The sequence below is a fragment of the Mangifera indica genome, chromosome 17, assembly GCF_011075055.1.
Source record: "Mangifera indica cultivar Alphonso chromosome 17, CATAS_Mindica_2.1, whole genome shotgun sequence".
NCBI classification, from domain to species: Eukaryota; Viridiplantae; Streptophyta; class Magnoliopsida; order Sapindales; family Anacardiaceae; genus Mangifera; species Mangifera indica.
In genome coordinates, this window is record NC_058153.1 from 2052342 (window position 1) to 2070707 (window position 18366).

Here is an 18366-nt window from a genome sequence, read left to right on the forward strand (position 1 = left end):
TAACCCAAATTAATTAATTATATATTAAATATATTGAATTTTTACAATATCATCATATTTTCTTCATAATTTTTTTTTTTTTTAAGATTATACATTTATCCAATTATCATCAAATCAAAACATAATCATTCTAGGCCCACAAATATATTCCAACATGGGGAGGCTAAAGCTTTCCTTCAGAAGAAATGGCCTTGACTTCTAGTTTGGGTTGCAGGGTACTTGGCTGGTTTCAACTTATAACCTCTTACTGCTGTTCTAAGTAAAAATATTAATATAAAATGGTGATGATGAGATCAGCCATACAAATGCTAAGTAAACTTAAGATCGAAAGGAATGTAAAGTAAATTTCATGATATTTATGAATTACTTTGTATACTTAATTGTGAATACTTCAAGTATTCAAATAATATTATTATGTGGTTAAACGATTTTAAATAAAAAATAAAATAATATTTAATTATATATTAATATATAATCTAAATATCATATTAAATACACGTATAATATTACTCTTATTTTAAATAGTCATACACATGTTCAAATACAAATAATCACATGTATGAAAAAAAAAAATTGCTATTATCAGCTAAGGACGAACACATTGTAAACCGTGTATCTGAAATTTTCTTACACTGTTAATATGGAAATATAATTAAATCTCAAGGTTGGCAATTTCACTGCATCTAAACCCAAGAACCAGAACAAGGAAAGAGAAACAATGAACATAGGAGATTGGATCAACTAAAAAGCCACAATGGGTGGCTGAATATAAAGTACATAGTTTGCTAAAATTTTCTATTTCATCTCATGTCAAAACAATGAATTTTCGGAAAGCAAAAATGTAGATATACAAATGATCGCCTGCCGGTCATCAGGAAACATGATGCTTCTGAAGATCCTGTGGCCTCCACAAAATTTCGTACAGGAGCTACAACAATATCATCCCATCATTAAATAAGGTTCTCTACAACAAACTTTGTTATAAGCCATTCAGCCTACAATCCGGCAAAGTTGAATCTGTGAGAAAAAGGCAACTTCAGTAGGCTAACTTCAGTGTGCAGAAACTTCCCAGGATTGCCAGTGAATCTGGCACAGGAGTTGCATAATCTGTTACCCTAATAAATGCCCAAAAATAAGTATCACCAAAACTTCTTAATAAGGTGCAACGCAACCCCTGCAATTCATCAGTCATAATAGGGCTGAAAGTCCATGCACAAGTGCACTAATTTTCTTTGGTATTGTCCAAAGTATTCACCGACTGCAATAACATCCTGACTTTCTGGGATTAGCCCTGGTAAATTGACCGATATATTGGTGCTTGATGACCCAGATTCATCTTCTGAATTTTCTAAATTGGTAGTAATTTCTGCATAAATTTCACGACAAGCAAGTACAAACATAGCGGCCGTGTCAGGTTGTTGTGCCTCACGAAGTGCTGCCAATGCCTCTAGCAACGCACCAGCTGCAACATACAAAATAAGAGCCCTGAATTGGGCCATTATAGATTCAGAACATTACAGAAATAACTATTACAATAGGAAGATATGGAAATTAAAATGGCGGTACCTCCAGATATTGTGTTCGACATGAAGGACATGATCAGCCCACCTCTGCAAAACCCTGCAAGAAACAAAAGATTAAATCATGGTAATCTGATTTCTAAGCATCTTGCCAATTAGTTAATAACCGCTTATAATGTGCAATCAGAGTCAAATTTTGAGTCCTCTATTCAATATACTTGTAAAATACCATCACCAGAAAAGCAAAAAACACATTTTTACCTACGACATAATTTACTCTAGAGCACAAAATCTGTATGAGGCTAAACACAGAAGACATTGTTACAGAGTATCCCTCAGTTTTTTTTCAAACCAAATATAATACTAATTTACTTAAGATAGAAAAAAGGGAAACAGTTTCTGCAACTTGTTCGTCTAATCTAGAAGATAATGCATCCCATACATGCCCAGAAAGCCATTTTTGCTTTAGGCAGCACTTTGTGAAACACAACAACCTGACACGACTAAGGGGTATTTTACAAGTATATCTTTTATGTATTGTTGGAACAGTGGGAAGGTATCTGGGGTTGAGGGATTGACTCCGGTGAGTCTAGTTGCAATGGAGGACATTTGCATTGGTGTGATATCCAAACTCAGATGGGAGTTGCCAATATTCAAAGGGGAAGATCCACATGGATGAATTTTCTGAGCAAAACATTATTTCCATGTCAACCAAATTCAGGAATGGGAAAGGTTACCAGCAGAAACAGTCTGCATGGATGGAATTGCAACTCCAACCATCAGGTGTGCAAGAGGTGCAACAATTAGGGTTAGGGTACTGTTCAGGCGTTGAAACAATGGCAAGGACTGCTTGAATTAGAGAATTCTTGAGAGGATTTTTTGGTTATCAATGACTAATTTCCAAAATTTCACCTTGATGACAAGGTGAAACTGGTTTGGGGGGTGGTTTGGAGGGACGTGACAATAAATCAATGGTGGGGGTTGTAACCATTCTTGGAGAGAGACAAGAAAAAGTGGAGGAGGAAATGCGGCAGTAGGACATGAACACTGCTGGATTCATCCAATTACTAGGGAAATTGCTGTATGTATAAAAATTGTGGTAATAGCAGTGTGTTGAATTGGCTGTACTTTCCTGGTGAGTTCATAAATAAATAGCAGAATATTCAGTATCAGTCTCTTACTGGGTTGTTCAGTTGAATTGTTTGCTGGTTTAGTTGGTTTTGTGCTGTGTTTGTCAAATTTTTGCAGGTGGAAACACATCAAATTGTTTCCCTATTCAACTGCATGACTAAGGTATGGCATTGTTGATTTGATGCAAACACTATGGATGAGCTTGCAGCATAGAATGGATTCACATATTTAAGTTTTCATATATAGAAACAACAATGAAAGAAGCTTGATTGATACAAATATAATTCAAACATAAAAAACCTCAAATATGTTTCATGATAAAGGAATAATAAACCTGGCATAGTCAGATCCCTTCAAATGTGTGGCAGCTAAAGTTGCAGCATCGGTCCAGCATCCAGCATCTTGCAACTGCAAAAAGGTTCCAGATAATGATTAATCCAACAAATACCGAGCAATCTACATTGACCACCTTTATATCAAAAGCTACGCTGGACTGATCAATTTTACATCAAAATTTATGCCAACCGACCACTTTTTCATGCCTAGTATGTTCTTCAGCAGTGTATCATTCTCTTTGTACCATTATGCAAGTCATGATGATTTCCAACCTATGGTTATCTACATAACACAAGCCTTTCATGAATCTCACTGGATATGATTTTACCCTTTACCCATATCTTCCCAATAGAGTCTCCTTGCTGAAGCATAAGTGATCATATTTTATGAAGTATCACAAATTACACTACCATAATTCCATCATAGACCCAGTCAAATTTTAATTATCCCTATATCATGGCTTACTTTCATCTATTCATAAAGTCTCCACTTACTTTCCTGCATCTTAAAAACTTACCGTCACCAGATGAGCATAGAAAGTATCAAGAATTCATTAATTTCTTTACAGCAAGTGAATTCCATTTTTCTTATAATGCTGAATAAAAGTTACGTTCACTTCTTTGCACATTATTCTAAACTGAAATTGACTTGCATCAACTTTTTAAAGCCAAGTTTACCTAAAATGACTATAGAAACAAAGTATTAAGACAAAATAGAAGGGATATCAATGATTCTTTTGAAGTTAACCTGGAAATAACAGTATCAAGGAAAACATAAGAGAACTCTACAAAGCATATACACTTAAGAGCTAATCATACCCAAGCTCAAATTCCTGCTGACATGATCACACAAGCTGGTGACTAGGGGAGCCATGAAAAATTTTTACCATAGTTAAAGCACATCCATTCTCTCATTCCCCATGTTATCTCTCTGAATTCTTATAATAATATCCCAATTCAGCAATTAGAACTATGACAAAATGGAAAAGAAGGGTGATCAAGCTGGCATTTGTAATGGAAACACCAGTGAAGGCACCATTATTTCTTATGAAAAACGTTTTATTGATGATGATGTGAGGAAATAGGAGTTGAAGGTATTGAATAGTAGAAAAGCACTACAAGGGACGAAGCAAATGCATGAATGAGAACAAGGGCCTCCAAATTGTACGACTTAAATGTACAGAGACCAAAAATTGATAAATCCTCATGGAAAGCTTACATAGAATGTGGACAAAGACACAAACCTGAGAACAAGCCTCTTGATATCTTCCAACAGCACAAAGAAGATGAGTGCCAGAGAGTGACCTGTCATTTCTCACCATGTTGGCTGCAACAACCTAGATGATCACGTGGTTGTAAAGAAGAAGCCAAAAGTCACTTGAAGGTAAACCATAATATTAATAAAAAATTGAGCTTCAAATTAGAATTAATTGATATCCAGATGAGCACTTACCTTAACTGCAAGTTCAAGAAGAGACCTTGACACAGCAGAAGAAAGAGCAACAGCACGAAGAGAATTTGCATAGAAGTAAGAACTTTCAGGAGAAGTGGAAAGCAATAAGCTAACAGCAGCTTCTAAGTTTCCAACTGAGACAAGCCTGCCACAAAGACAATTAAGTACAATCATCAGAACCTAAAACATACTACAAGTGCAGAAGCCCAGAAACTGGTATGGAGGCATCGTGACTGATGACAAACTTCTGTCCCTTTACATGGATAACAAGATTGGTAATTTTGAATATATTATTAGTGAGAAAAAGGACTTGCATGCCACAAAACCCGAATAATAATAATAAAAAATCTGTTACAGTGTAAACTGGTTCTCTTCGTCTCTAATTTCAAGTAGATAGTCAACAAACTCAGCATACAGAAAGATCTCAACTGATCTTAATATTGCAGATCAAGAAGCAATGTATACTTGGAAGATAGTCAAATCAGCAGGATTGAATGATGGAAGCTCATGTAACTTCCATGCTTTAAGTTGATTAAAGAATTGGTATAGCAACAGATGCTACTCTTGAAATTTAGTTCTGAGAGGTTTTCCTTTATTGAGCATTGCCCATATCTCTCTTCTTTTACTTCTTCCTTTGGTGTTTGCGTGAGTGGTGGTGGTCAGGGTAGTTGTGTTTGGTAACCACTACCTATCTTTACACACACATACACAGAGATTTCATACATTCAGAAATTGAACTGCACTGCATAGGGTTATCCATAGGTGCCTTTTCTATCAGGAATTTTGGTATACAATTCATCTCAAACCTTCTCAACCATTTTCTGCTGTCAAAGCATTACTGGTAACATGCAACAAAAGACATTTAATGAGTAATTAAAAGTTCTGGGTATTCAACACAAAGCTAAAGATTAGAAGAGGTGAATCCAAGTATATCGGTCAATCAACAGAATATTTATCTCTAACATCCGATTCATGAAACTTGGCTATAGCTTAAATCCATTATCTCATGAACATATTAGAAACTCATAAACAACTCCATACATCATAGCAATGGAATAATACAAACTCAGTAAGAAAAGACATAAGAAGACTAATATGCAGAACTCACTCATGAACACGGTTCTGAATAGCCTGTTCTCCCTCCAATTTCTCATGCCAAGGAATACGTTCACTAGCAGTTTCCCACAACTCTTCTTGTCCAAAAGCCATTAATCTAATTTGACCCAGACTCTGACAACCAAAAAGTCCAACTTACAGAAGAGAAAATGACAGAAATGCAAGAAAAAATTGCCTAGATCAATGTCTGAAACTTGGACAACAAGAAACAAGAACCATAAGCAGCAAATTAACAGATAAAAACACAAAGCAGTATCAAGGGTTGACATATTGACTGACTTACCAAAGAATCCCTCTCTCTGGTTCCTGGAATTGATTTCCCCTTCGATGTAATCCTACTCAGCATAACTGTGTCGGCAAGCTCTGAACTAGAAGCTGAGAGGGGGGCTTTTTGTGGAGACTTCTTTAGTAACTTATTCATCAAATGATTAAGAGCATGAGGCAACTGTAACCAAAAAAGTGCTTCCAAGGTTTCACCAAAGATTGCAGCTGCAAAGGCAAACCTTGCAGTACAGCCTTTATCCACTATAGTAGCATACAATCTTGCCCTCTCATCGTCAAGTATGCAGCCTTGGGTGGGAAAACATTGGGAAAAGTTGAGAAGAAAACAAACCAATTAAATAAATGAATATGAAATCCTTTAATACTAGAAACAGATTATGGGAGTAGAAACCAACCCTCCTTCCGGTAAGGCTCTAGTACTTTGAGGAGCATCTCTGGCACAACTGAGTCACCAATGGAAGGTAAACCAATCATGTGACTGCGAAGATCGTTTGTGGATGAAGGAGTTTCAGGAATTAAGTGAGGTCTCTCCTTTATGGTTGTACCGCATGTATTAAACCAAGAAGGCTTCACACCTAATTGCAAGATCATCCTCAATGCCTACACCAAAGAAAGAACAGTAATATTAGTCAGTTAACAGTAAATTTAAAAAGATTTTCCAAAAGCCTATGTCCTCTCTTGAAAAAAGGCCTGCTGACATTAGATATTAATTTTTTCCAGTAATATTACCCTTCAAAAGGCAACTACTTCCATTGATGTTTTCCAGTAAAACATTGTAATATCAAAAATACTAGGTGTGAACTGATATTTTGTGATCCAATTTGAGCATGAATGGATAATATTATAATTATATAATGAAAATGGAAATGGAATAATAAGAGTAACTGTTACCAGTGCATGTGGAGTAGGATATAATATAGGTAAGCATATAGGCATAGGACGGAATCTCTCTCTAATAGCTCGAGTCTGGGGCATGTAGCCAATTGTTTTCTCGTTTCTGCAAAGCAATATGATCATCTAAAAGTCCTCATTTATATGAAGCCAAAAGATGTTGAGAGGAATTAGGAAAGTCAAACTGAATGGCAGGTGCTTACATTTTAACCTCAATAAGGCGGAAGCTGCTATCAGCTCCAGCTACACATAATACCAATGGGTCATTTTTATCAGTTCGCAAAGGCAGCCAATCGAGTTCCAATACAAGAGTCCCAGGAAATTGAGGTTGTAAAAGGGAATTTGCTAATGGGTCTTGTGAATCCTGTAAATGAATGTCACAAAAATATGATCAAATGAAGAAAAATCTTAGGAGAAGCAAGGTACAATGAAAGCCATTCTCAAAAAATATTATTCAGTAGGATATGTAGCATGAAAGGTTTTATTATCAATACACATTTCCAGTATCTTATGTAGGAAGTGAATGCTCTCTATTTATTTTACTAATACTTATAACAAAAGCTAGATATAGATAACAAGAGTTGCCAGCTGGTTTTGCTTATCTTGTGAATAAAATAGATAAAGATCTCCATGAATATACATAAAGAAGGGTCAGTCTCAAGCTTACAAGGTCAAATACAGAAAATGTATTGTCATAAAATAGTACTGCAATGCGCCCTCGACTACGGTCTCCTGAAACAACAGGTGAGAATTTTATTCTTCGGATTCCATCTCTGTGAGTATTAAATGAGGAAGAATGTCCAGTTGTAACATCCCACCACCGTATGTTTCCTGACCTATCCCCCATAACCTGAGAAAATATGAAGCCACAGATCATCAATGTAGAAATCTTGGGAGGACCATGGTTCTGAATCAGACTACCAATCAGATCGTAAAAATGGGAAACATATGATACATACAACATGGGGCAAGCGATAGGCCATGGCTGTAATCAATCCATCAGACGAAACAAACGAAGAAGATGGCCATTTAGGTCTATTGACAAATAAAACACAGACATAGTGAGATAAAATAACATGAAGTATGAAAAAAGGGACAATTCAAAGCAATTATATGATAAGAAGCTATATAAATTCAGTATTAAAGAACTATGTTAGGCCGTATCATAGATTATGATTAGGTTGAATAAGTTTACCTTAGGAAATTAACAATTAGTTAGATTATTATTAGAATGAATAAAAAGCAAGGATCATCTTGAGGGAGATTAAGATATTCTAATTGGGTTATGGTAATCAAATTGAAAGCTCAGCTAAAATAAGGATTGTGCAGGAGGATGCAGGCAGTAGTATTTTTTTTTTTTATTCAGAGAAAGAAGTTGTAAGTAGAGTTGCTCTGCCGTTTATGTTCCAAGTGTAGCGTCTAGAATTTTATGTTGTATTGATTTTTATTACTTTCAATAAAAAATTCAATACAATTTTCTCTTTCAATTTATCAAAAACCCAAGAGTCGCAACATTTGGTATCAAAGCCACAGATCCGTATCGAGCAAAGCTATGCTAACCTCAAGAATGGAAAATAGGGTTGAACCAGTTGATAAGGAAATCAAAGAATTAAAGCAACGATTCCAGAAAATCAAGGAAAAACTCTTGGAATTTCAATTCCATAAATTGGAGGAGAAATTTTCAAAACTTTGTCATGACGGGACATGTTGGTGGCCTTGGGTGAAAGGTCGGTCACCTGAGAGGTAATCCACTACCAAACATCCAAACATGCCATAATAAGCTAATGGCACCACCACCCCAATCAAACATCCACCATGATGTTTCAGCCATGATTGCATTGATGCCCACCGCACCAACCATCACAACTGTCTCTAGTTTTGCCACATCAAACACACACCATAACCTTCCGAGATACTCACAACAAGCTTGTCAGCAAACCACGCCCACAACTCACATTATCCAAACTAGCAATCACTCCCATTACCCAAATCACAGCCCACAATTCACAAGCCCCTAGATCATTACCAAATTCAATACAACCCACACCACAACCCATACCATACCATCACTTTATTCAGCACTGCAATCAACACCCTGCACAAACCTATCATCCATCTTTCAATCCAACACACCAGAACAACTATTACCCAACATTTCCCATCAGGCCGACACAATTTTAGTCAACAATTTCCCTATGGCCCGCCTAATTTTTTTTCCAAAGCTACCCAAGATTCACCAACTTTTAGCCAAGAGGAACAACAAATCTAACTACTAACCTACTGTCGGCCAACAAATCTAATAAGCAATAGTTTGTCATTTAGGAATAATATTTATTTAAGGTCAAATAAGAGTAATTCAATAATTACCTTAGAGCAATCAAAATTATCAAATTGAAAGCTTGGCTATAAAGATTAAGATTGTGTAGGAGGCAAGCAATTTTTTTTTTAATTCAGAGAAGAAGTTGTAAGCAGAGTAGCTCTACTGTTTATGTTCCAAGTGTAGCGTCTAGAATTTTATATTGAACTGATTTTTATTACTTTCAATAAAGAGTTATTACAATATTCTCTTCAATTCATTACAAACTCGAGAGTCGCAATGCTTTCCAAAATACTAAATAATTATTAGTAATAAGGTTATAGTTGAGGCCAAACATACAATCCAATACCGGCCAACATAACACATATCGGTATTTACATCTCAAATAACCAACTTTGTGCAAGTGTAAAAATGTTAAGCAATCATATGTATCAATCACAGGATGATCTATTATGAAAATAAAACTAAATGTTGAAGCAAAGGTAATAGGAAAAATAGGTTTTGGTAAAGCTTTTCAAAACCCTAGGTTCTTCTTTCTCCTCTTTATCATGAGGTTCAACCCTCACTAATGAATCTATATTCATTTTATTAACAATTAATGGTGGGGTCATTATCATTTTTTGCCATGTCAAAAGAAATTCATAGTGAGTGTAAGTTCTCCTAATATATGTCCTACATACAATCCATATAAATAGGCATGTGTTATCTTCCAATGTGGCTAGCAATAGTATGGGCAACTAACGTTGGTTATGAATATAAATATGAAAATTTTAAGATAATGCTAAACACAAATAGCTAAAATACAACCTATGTCGCAATTGAATAGTTATGTCTAATTATCAAAATGATATTTTCATATGGCAATATTTCTCATGGATGAATTGCAATACCTGAAATCTCGTATCCTCCGCCCTTGAACCTCAAAAACTCCAAGTGCGCCATTTGCTAGTGCAAATGCAAAACTTTCAGAAGCATCATCTTGGGATCCATCTGATCCCACTGCCTCTGCAGATAAAAGTTTAATTTATTAAAGAAAATGAGAGCCCATATCTTACACTAGCCACTGGCAAATATGACATAATAGCATAACAAGTTAAGAAGCTCACTAGAATCTGATGAAGATGCCTTTGATGTTGAAGACATTCCATCTGTAGTCATAGTTGCCTGATCTTTAGAGTTAAAGGATGATTGCTCACTAAAACTATTTTGACCTGGCCGAGGAACTGTTGGAAGAGTCCATTCCAATACCGTGAATGGAAGAGCTAATGATCTAAGCTACATGGACAACAAGCCATAATAATTATCTATGAGAAGCTAAATAATTAAACTAAACCAAATATTGGTGTGTGAATGCCACCATGATTGATTTAGTAGATGCACGTTGTACATGAATTGAAGATAAATAAACAAATGTAAAGCCAATCTATCATAACTACTTATAATTTTAAATAAAAAGTAAATGATATGTAAATATGCAGATGTATACTTGTGGCAAGAAAACTCCCTCAATCATAATTAATAGGGAAAAAGAAACACAAAAGGGATATTTTCCAGTAAGCAGGAAAGTCACCAGGATTGAGGGAAATAATTAATCATATGTTTCGAAAAGAATTTCAAAGAGTAAAAAAATCATTAAACAAACAGAATAACATTCTAAACATGTAATAATGTGGAATCAGAGAGAAGACAATAGGAAACCTATAACACATGGACAACATGAACATCTTTTGGAGATTCTGAGTTTTGAGGTCATAAACTAAATAAGTCAGCATACTTTCTAGAAACTCTTACATGTATTCATGGCTTTCAAAAGTAGACCACTCAATTTACACAAATATTTTTGCACCATGTTATGACTTTATTTACAATTAGATGTATGGGCTTTATGGAACATAAATGGGCAACAGAGTAGTAATACTTAGACATTAAATTTCTCCATTTGCATTTATAACCTTCCTTGCAAACACGTAAAAAGAAAATGTTTACTTCATCTGATGAACACCTACATGCATATTAGCAAAGTCAATCTTACATTTGTTCTATTTCTGAACAAATACAAGTAATTACTTGCTTCCATCGCAATTAAAAGAGGACCACAATATATGCAGGTAACTTAGTCCTATCACATGTTCAGCCATTAGAATGTACAAATGGAACATTGACATGCTAAATACTTCAGTGGGTGATAAAACACCTTGTAGGTTTCAATAAAGCAAACCAACAATTGGGTCTATTTTACTAATTAATTGTCAAAAAATATACATGTAACAATGATACAAATAGCTGTATTTTGGTCAAAAGGGTAAGCAAAATCAAAAGTGTACTTTTGAAATTCTACAGTTTGTTTCAAATTCACAAATGAATATATTAAAACAAATAGACCATGTAGATAAATTCCTGTACATAAGACCAGTTCATATTTGTATAAGCTTATTGGAAAATACTGTGGACAATAGCATTGAATTAGTAGTGCAGATATTTTAATTGGAAATAGCAAAAAGAGAAGGTATGGACTAACTTACCATAATGGGATTTTTTGTCATTGCCCAAACCTCTACAGGGGCATCACGAAACAGAATTAGAAGGTACCTGGACATTTATTTAACCGAAAGAAGCACAATTACCACAAGTTGCTCATGTAGTCATGAAGAATAGAGAGCATAACGTTGGACAGACAAGGGGTAAAAAGAAGAGAAGTAAACAAAGTGTAATCCTCAGTACATGCCAGTATTTCAACTCAACCACATTGGGACTAAGCAAGTTAAAGAAAAACATTTAAAGTCAACCTATAGAAACCTTTAATGAAGTCATAACAAATTCATACTCAATCAAAAACTAATTAAAGCCAAGTTAAATAAACATATATTCTAACATTTACCAAACAGAATATCATGTTTTCTTCAGTTTCTTTTTTCAAAATTCTCTTTAGATGCATAACTCAACTACCTATACTTAATCATACTTTCTTGATATCTGCTATACTGCAAAAAGAGTTCCACATTCTTCCCCCACGTGTCCTTCCATTAGCAGGTGTTTAGCAGATCACATGTACACAGCACTATGTGTTACCACCAAAACCAATACCCAAAGGTACACTTCGTATAACCTTCCCAATTCACACTTAGATTAAGTAACCTCCAAAAATTTATCAACATTTTTCGCGATAACCATATTTTTTGCTATTATTTTCAGAAATGACTACTTTTAGATTCCCAAATATCCCTATTTTTAGTTACAAATAGCCTCAAACACTAATTCAGAAAGAACAACAGTTTCTGGCAGTCAAAATAAGTCCCGTTAGATGTCTTGTTCTCAATAAATTAATTTAGCCTCTTATGCCACCATCTGATCCACTAAAACTTCTTCACCTACCAGTATCAATAATCCACCCACTCCCCAAGGCAGAAGTAAACAAATAAAAATGGCATTACACAACTCATATCCAATGTAAATTTCACACCCTTTCTAACTTAAGAACAAGAGTCTTTTCTTTGACTGGGAATCATCAACAAGAATTGTCACCAAGTCATAAACCTCCTCTCTACCACAAAATGCCTTCCAAAAGCTTCAGTAATTTATAAGTGATACATAAGTTCCCGACTTTTCTTTTTCCATCAAACATGAGACTATTACTACCAGAAGAAATGACAGTTGGCCTCATCATTTTCTTCTCACACAACCATTTATATCAATATAGCTGGCAATGAGTACAATATCACATAAAAGAATAAGTTCATGAGAAATGTCAGATTCATATTCTAGCCTTCCAATATAAAAATTTACTTATATGTCCAAGAAGATAATCTCAAGCTTATTATACATTGATTCTATTTCAAAAAGAAAACATAGATAAATAGAAAACAATGATACAAAACGAGCACAAGTGCTTTTAAGTAAGAGCATGATGAATACAAGATAAGAAACTGGATTTGAAGACAACCTTCCAGAAGAAGAAGCCCTTATAGCTCTTATAGGTGCACGTTCGGGCTTTTGTAGAACTCGAAATGCTCTATTAAGCCCACTTCTAAGACAGGTGACGGCAAGCCTATTAATGTAACCTCCGGTTTTCTCATTCACCTAATTGCACAAAGTACCAGTTGTATGACAATGAACATGGTATTGTTTAAAAGAAATAAACAGAAAAGGGGTCATCTAATTTCAGAGTTTCTCAATTAAAACAACCAGAAGACTATTGGAGGGGGGTAGGTCAGCACAATAAAATTTCAAATGTCATATACCTGAGTGTAAGAAAATGAAACCAATCTAGAATTTCCAAGCCATCTTAATCCCCTGACAGTACCATTATGAACAAAAAAACTTGCCGCAACAGCATTGGCAGAAACATCAACAACATCAATTGTACCACTTTGGGTTCCCAAAGCAACAAGTGGAACAGCCACAGCAGGATAGTTTCCCCCACCTTACATAATAATATCTCGTTAATCAACAAAAAGGTGTTATAATCCATATCCATATTGATAAAAACTCCTAAACGTTTAAAAAGATGGAAACTCAACAGATATAGTAAATCAGTGGCAAGTTGAAACTAACGGGCCAGAGTAGCTGTTAAAGAAGGAGATGGTACAGCCAGTATGGTCAATGTTGAAGAGAGAAGCTGAAGCTGTCCAACCAAGCTGACCTGCATAAGTTGTCTGGTCAGTCACCACTCATGGAATTCACAAACATCATCATGAGACAGTAAAGAGAATTCTATGATTCAGTGCAACCTTAACAAAGAAGAAAAGAATATGAAAGAACCCATCAAACTATGCTACAGAAGAATGTTTTATTAAACATCAATCATAAAGCAAAAGTCAGAGTTTACAGTTCAAATTCCCATATCTGTACCTAGATCAACAAAGCTCCATATAGGCAATGTTTTAAATGTATTTATACAATTTGGTCAATCACCCGCCTGACCTGTGTCTTCAAGGCCTGGACAAGTCTCAGTCGAAGGAGTAATCTAACAGGGATTTGTGCAGGTAACAGAACAACTAACAACGAAAACATATCAGCTATGTATGAGTTACTAAGATTTATTAATTCCAAGGATGAATTCTTCATGTGAACAACAATGTTGCATCACTAACAAGTTCTAAAATAAATGTTAAAAGGCAAAAGGCAATGGCAATGGCAAGTAAAAAGTAATGATATTTATCGAAGTTAAACCAAAAAAATCACAGTCCGTATTGAGTGCCAGGGTCTTATGGAGCAAAAAATAAATTGAAAACCTTAAATCTAGCACTTTATGTCAAGGGAAGCCAAATCTAGCAGTAAACTTTTCATATATCTAACCAATAGTTTGTTAAGAAGATCTTGTAACCAAAAGAAGAGACCAGAAATTATCATATTTAGAACTTTTTCTTTGTTCAAGTCAACTTACTGCAGCCTTCAGCCCCACCAAGTAAGAATTAGTTACTACTACACCATAATATTGGCAGAGAAATTATTTATTCACAAACCTTAAATGACATATCTGCCTGACTGGAGGTAGATTTTGATCGATGGTGTCTGCTGCCACTCACATGTTCTAGTTGCTTACCTGCTTCTGGGGCATGCAAATCACTAGTAACATTACCCACAATTGGAACTTCCGCGACATCAGCATGGATGCCAGGATTTGTAACATCCTGCTGAAAATCCCCAAGCCCTTCAGCTCTCAAGAGCCAGCTCCATACTTTTCCATCATCAGAAATGGAGATTAAACGTGTCTTTGAAAGAAGAAGTGTATCATCAGAAAAATCAAAAGGACTGTCAAAATCTACATTGGCTGAAGGAGAATGACATGCATGTGCATAAAACTTTCCAATATTCTGCAGGGTAGACTCTGATTGACAGACGAGGACAGCAAGAATTGAAGGCGAAGGAACAGACGTGCCAATTGAAGGCATAAACTCTTCCATTGTACACATTACATGCACCTGTTCTCCTCTGTGATAATATCTAAATAAGTGCTTTATCTTATGGCCAGAAAAATATTCTTTGCATAATAATCATTCAGTTCAGTCTCATGTTTGAATGAGGAGAAGAGAAAAAACCATTTAAATTTAATATATAAAATTATTTCCACTATATTATAATTTTAAAACAAAGTCAAAGGCCCCAAGCATTAAAGAAATAAGAATGTACAGTTGTGAAGATATAGTGTTTAATTATGTTGTCCTATACAACATTCTTTTTACTAACTTTTGAGGGAGTTCTAACCAGGCCAATAATAATTCAAAAGCAACTCCAGTTGCAGCGGCAACCGACATCCAAAGATAATAAAACCTCCACTTAGAATAACACGAACAGTCATTATCACCGCCATTAGTCAAAAAGCCATACTCATTGTTAAAAAGTTATGCAAACACCAACATCTGGGCTCCCTAAAGCCCCAAATAACATTTACAAGCAAAATCACAATCTCTATTATTGCTTTTATAAAAACATAAACAGCCATAATTTTTCTTCTAGAGATCGAATGGGAAAAATTTCAACTCATAATAACCATGAAGGAACTTAGATGTCCTAAGAGCATTACCAAGAAAACCACCAACCTATAACCACACATTACTATAAACAACTTCTGCTTTCAACAAGTCTTGAATATCGTTTTTCCTGCAAAGACTTAAAGTAACCCAATAGCTCTACTGTACCGTCCTCAAGCAAATTATAAGCACAATCTCTAGAACAGACAGAGAGAACACATTTGTACATAAAAGTCGATGCTAACAATTAGCTCAGTAGTAGATGATAATACTAAACTTCAATTAAAAGTGCACCAAACTCCTTAACATAAATTGTAGGCATTTTTTACTATAACTTCTGGAAAATAAAAATACATTATGATTGCAAATATTTTAACAAAAGAATTGAAGAACTGGAGTGAAATGTGATCGTACTCTTTCCGGCGCCATATGCTGAGCTTCCCATCAAGATGAGCGCAATAGAGCAAGTCATTATTGGGATCCGGAGACACATCTAGAAACTTGGCGCAGCCTCGCGGCAATGATGCGGCAGAAAGTGTTGTCTCATACTGCAAATCAAACACAACTAACTCCCTCGGAAATGTTACAAATAAAATATGCCTCCACTGTGGCGAAAAAGCAAATTTCACCATATAAAGCGGAAATAAGCCGGAAGCAGGCGACGTGGAAGAGGGGCTGCCGCCATTCGCATCTCTCTCCAGCTTCAGAAATTCCGTACAATCCGTTTGAATCTTCAATTCTTTAATTACAACTTCATCCTCTCTCTGTCCTAAAACTTTTACAGACAATAAAAGACCTTTGTAACCAATGACGCAAAAATGGCTTGAATGAAAAGGATCGCGGCGGATGCAGGAAAGATATTCAGGCGAGGTATCATATTTCCATATACACGAGGAGGGAGTTGTCGTGCTGTAGATAGAGAGGATTGAGGTCCCGTTAATCGCAGCGATGTAAGAGTCGGGTCTGGATATGATCCAGCAGAGGTCCTGGATACCAAGCCTGGGATTAGGATCAGGGTCGAGCCAGAGGAAGACGGAGCGAATGCGGAAGTCTAGCAGAGCGATGCGGCCGTGGCGGTCGCCGACGGCTAGGAGAAGATGTGAGTTGGATGGCTCAGAGGAGAGCAAGTCACAACGGAGGGTGAAAGGAGTCCAGCGAACGGAAGTGACGAAAGGGGAGAGAGATGCGGCGGAATTGGTGGCGGTGGGTGGAGGAATAGGAAATGTGGAGATGAGCTGGAGAGAGCGAGAGTCGAGAATGGAGAGTGAGGACCCAGATGCAAAAGCTAACAACCCAGAGGAGCTTAAATCTGCAGATCCGAAGTTGTTGCGACTGGGGGGACCTGAGAGCATGTAATTGCAATCCCAGGAGTCGGACGGCGGTGTCGTTGTAGGGACGGACATTGTAGCTTGATCTTACAAATTATAGATGCGGTTTAGGTGATTGAATTCAGAAGTGTAGAGAGAAGCAGAGATGGTGAGATTTGATGCGTGTAACACAGAATTGTTGACTCTGTCCGATCTCTGCGAGTGAAGAGGAGGGAAGGGATTAGTATTTACACAAATACAAATTTCTCTTTAGTAAAAAAATAAAATAAAATAAAATTCATTTTACGACAACCATTTGGTGGGTTTTTGAAATCTGATGAAATTAAGAATCGTGTTCATGGTCAGTAGACTCAAAGCCATTGTTATGGAACATCCACAGCTTGAGCTGGCAGTGGGCTGGAGTCGGCTGAGCTATCCTAACGTGGCCCATTGGGTTTATGTGCCGAGATGTGTCAGGGCCCATCATTCGACAAGCTTTCGTATCAGGCCAGTCTATTAATTTCTCAAGGCCCGAGGTACAGTCAAGCCCCTAGACCATAACTCTATGGGCTCTTAACAAGTCAGTCTGCAGGTATAATTTTTTATTTTTTTAATTATATCAAATTAATTTGTTAAATTATTGTGGCATGCTACAGTTATTGGTTGTACTGGTAGGTTGGCCTATATAAAAAGAAATTAAAATTAAAAAAAATTAGTCGTTACAATATCCGTAAGCTCGCAGACCTAGGACACCACTTGCTCACTATATAGTTTTATACGACTCAAGATTTTTCATACCAGATCTAAGTAGATTGAGCCAAAAAAATCATACCCATGTCAATTCATAGGTCAACCCAACTCATTTAACACTTCTATATATAGTTTGCCGTTAATTTTTTTCTTACTTTAAAATTATCTAATTAAATTCTACCATCTTAGTTTATATATAAGTTTGTATAATTATTTGTGTATATGATATTACTCTTAACATTTTCTTACTAAAGATTAGGTTTTAAAAAATTTGGGATTTTGCCCTTTTGCAATAATTGATCTGAAATTTTGCTATTTACAATAGTTGATACAAGATTTTACCCAAATTGATTTGAATACAAAATGTTTACAAAAATATTTGTCTAGGTTGATATACAAATGACTACACAAGCTCTCTAAAGAGTTGGTATAAGAAGTAAGTGAGTAAAGGATTGATCAAAGGATGTGAGCATTTGATTATATTTCTTTGCTGGATTTCTCTTATGGAATTTCAACCTTTGAATATGCTTTCAAGACTTGCTTTTATATTAAATTTTCAAAGAATGATGCAAGTTAGTCATTTGAATTGAAATTGTACCCATTGACTCTGAAAAGATCTATAAATTTGATTTTGCAAAGTCCAAGGAATGAGCATTTTTAAGCTAAATTTTTTGATTTTCTGAAAAGCTTTTTGATTGTAGAAATTCAGCATATTCCTGATCAATACGCAAAAATGTTGTGCAAGTCCAAGGAGAGAAAGCAAGTGAGCAAGGTAAGAGTACATCATTGAAAGA

The 18366-nt window shown here is 35.7% G+C and overlaps 1 protein-coding gene across 2 annotated transcripts; it reads right to left on the reverse strand.

Moving 5' to 3' along the window:
- Window positions 1–714: 714 nt before the first annotated feature.
- Window positions 715–17233, reverse strand: LOC123200337 (WD repeat-containing protein 11). Of its 2 annotated transcripts, XM_044615490.1 has the most exons (21): window positions 17136–17233; window positions 15930–17038; window positions 14508–14976; window positions 13597–13684; window positions 13284–13465; window positions 12986–13122; window positions 11568–11634; window positions 10152–10320; window positions 9936–10050; window positions 7688–7763; window positions 7396–7578; window positions 6932–7092; window positions 6729–6834; window positions 6233–6437; window positions 5839–6125; window positions 5548–5669; window positions 4440–4584; window positions 4231–4323; window positions 2986–3059; window positions 1567–1620; window positions 715–1485 (listed from the first exon to the last, which is right to left on the reverse strand). In XM_044615490.1, exons 2-21 carry the CDS (start codon window positions 16916–16918, stop codon window positions 1185–1187), a joined length of 4023 nt encoding a protein of 1340 aa, XP_044471425.1. In that variant the 5' UTR covers window positions 16919–17038; window positions 17136–17233; the 3' UTR covers window positions 715–1184. The 2 variants fall into 2 exon arrangements, with proteins under 2 accessions (XP_044471425.1, XP_044471426.1); XM_044615491.1 differs by lacking the exon at window positions 17136–17233 and having other exon boundaries at window positions 715–1462; window positions 15930–17129.
- Window positions 17234–18366: the final 1133 nt, after the last annotated feature.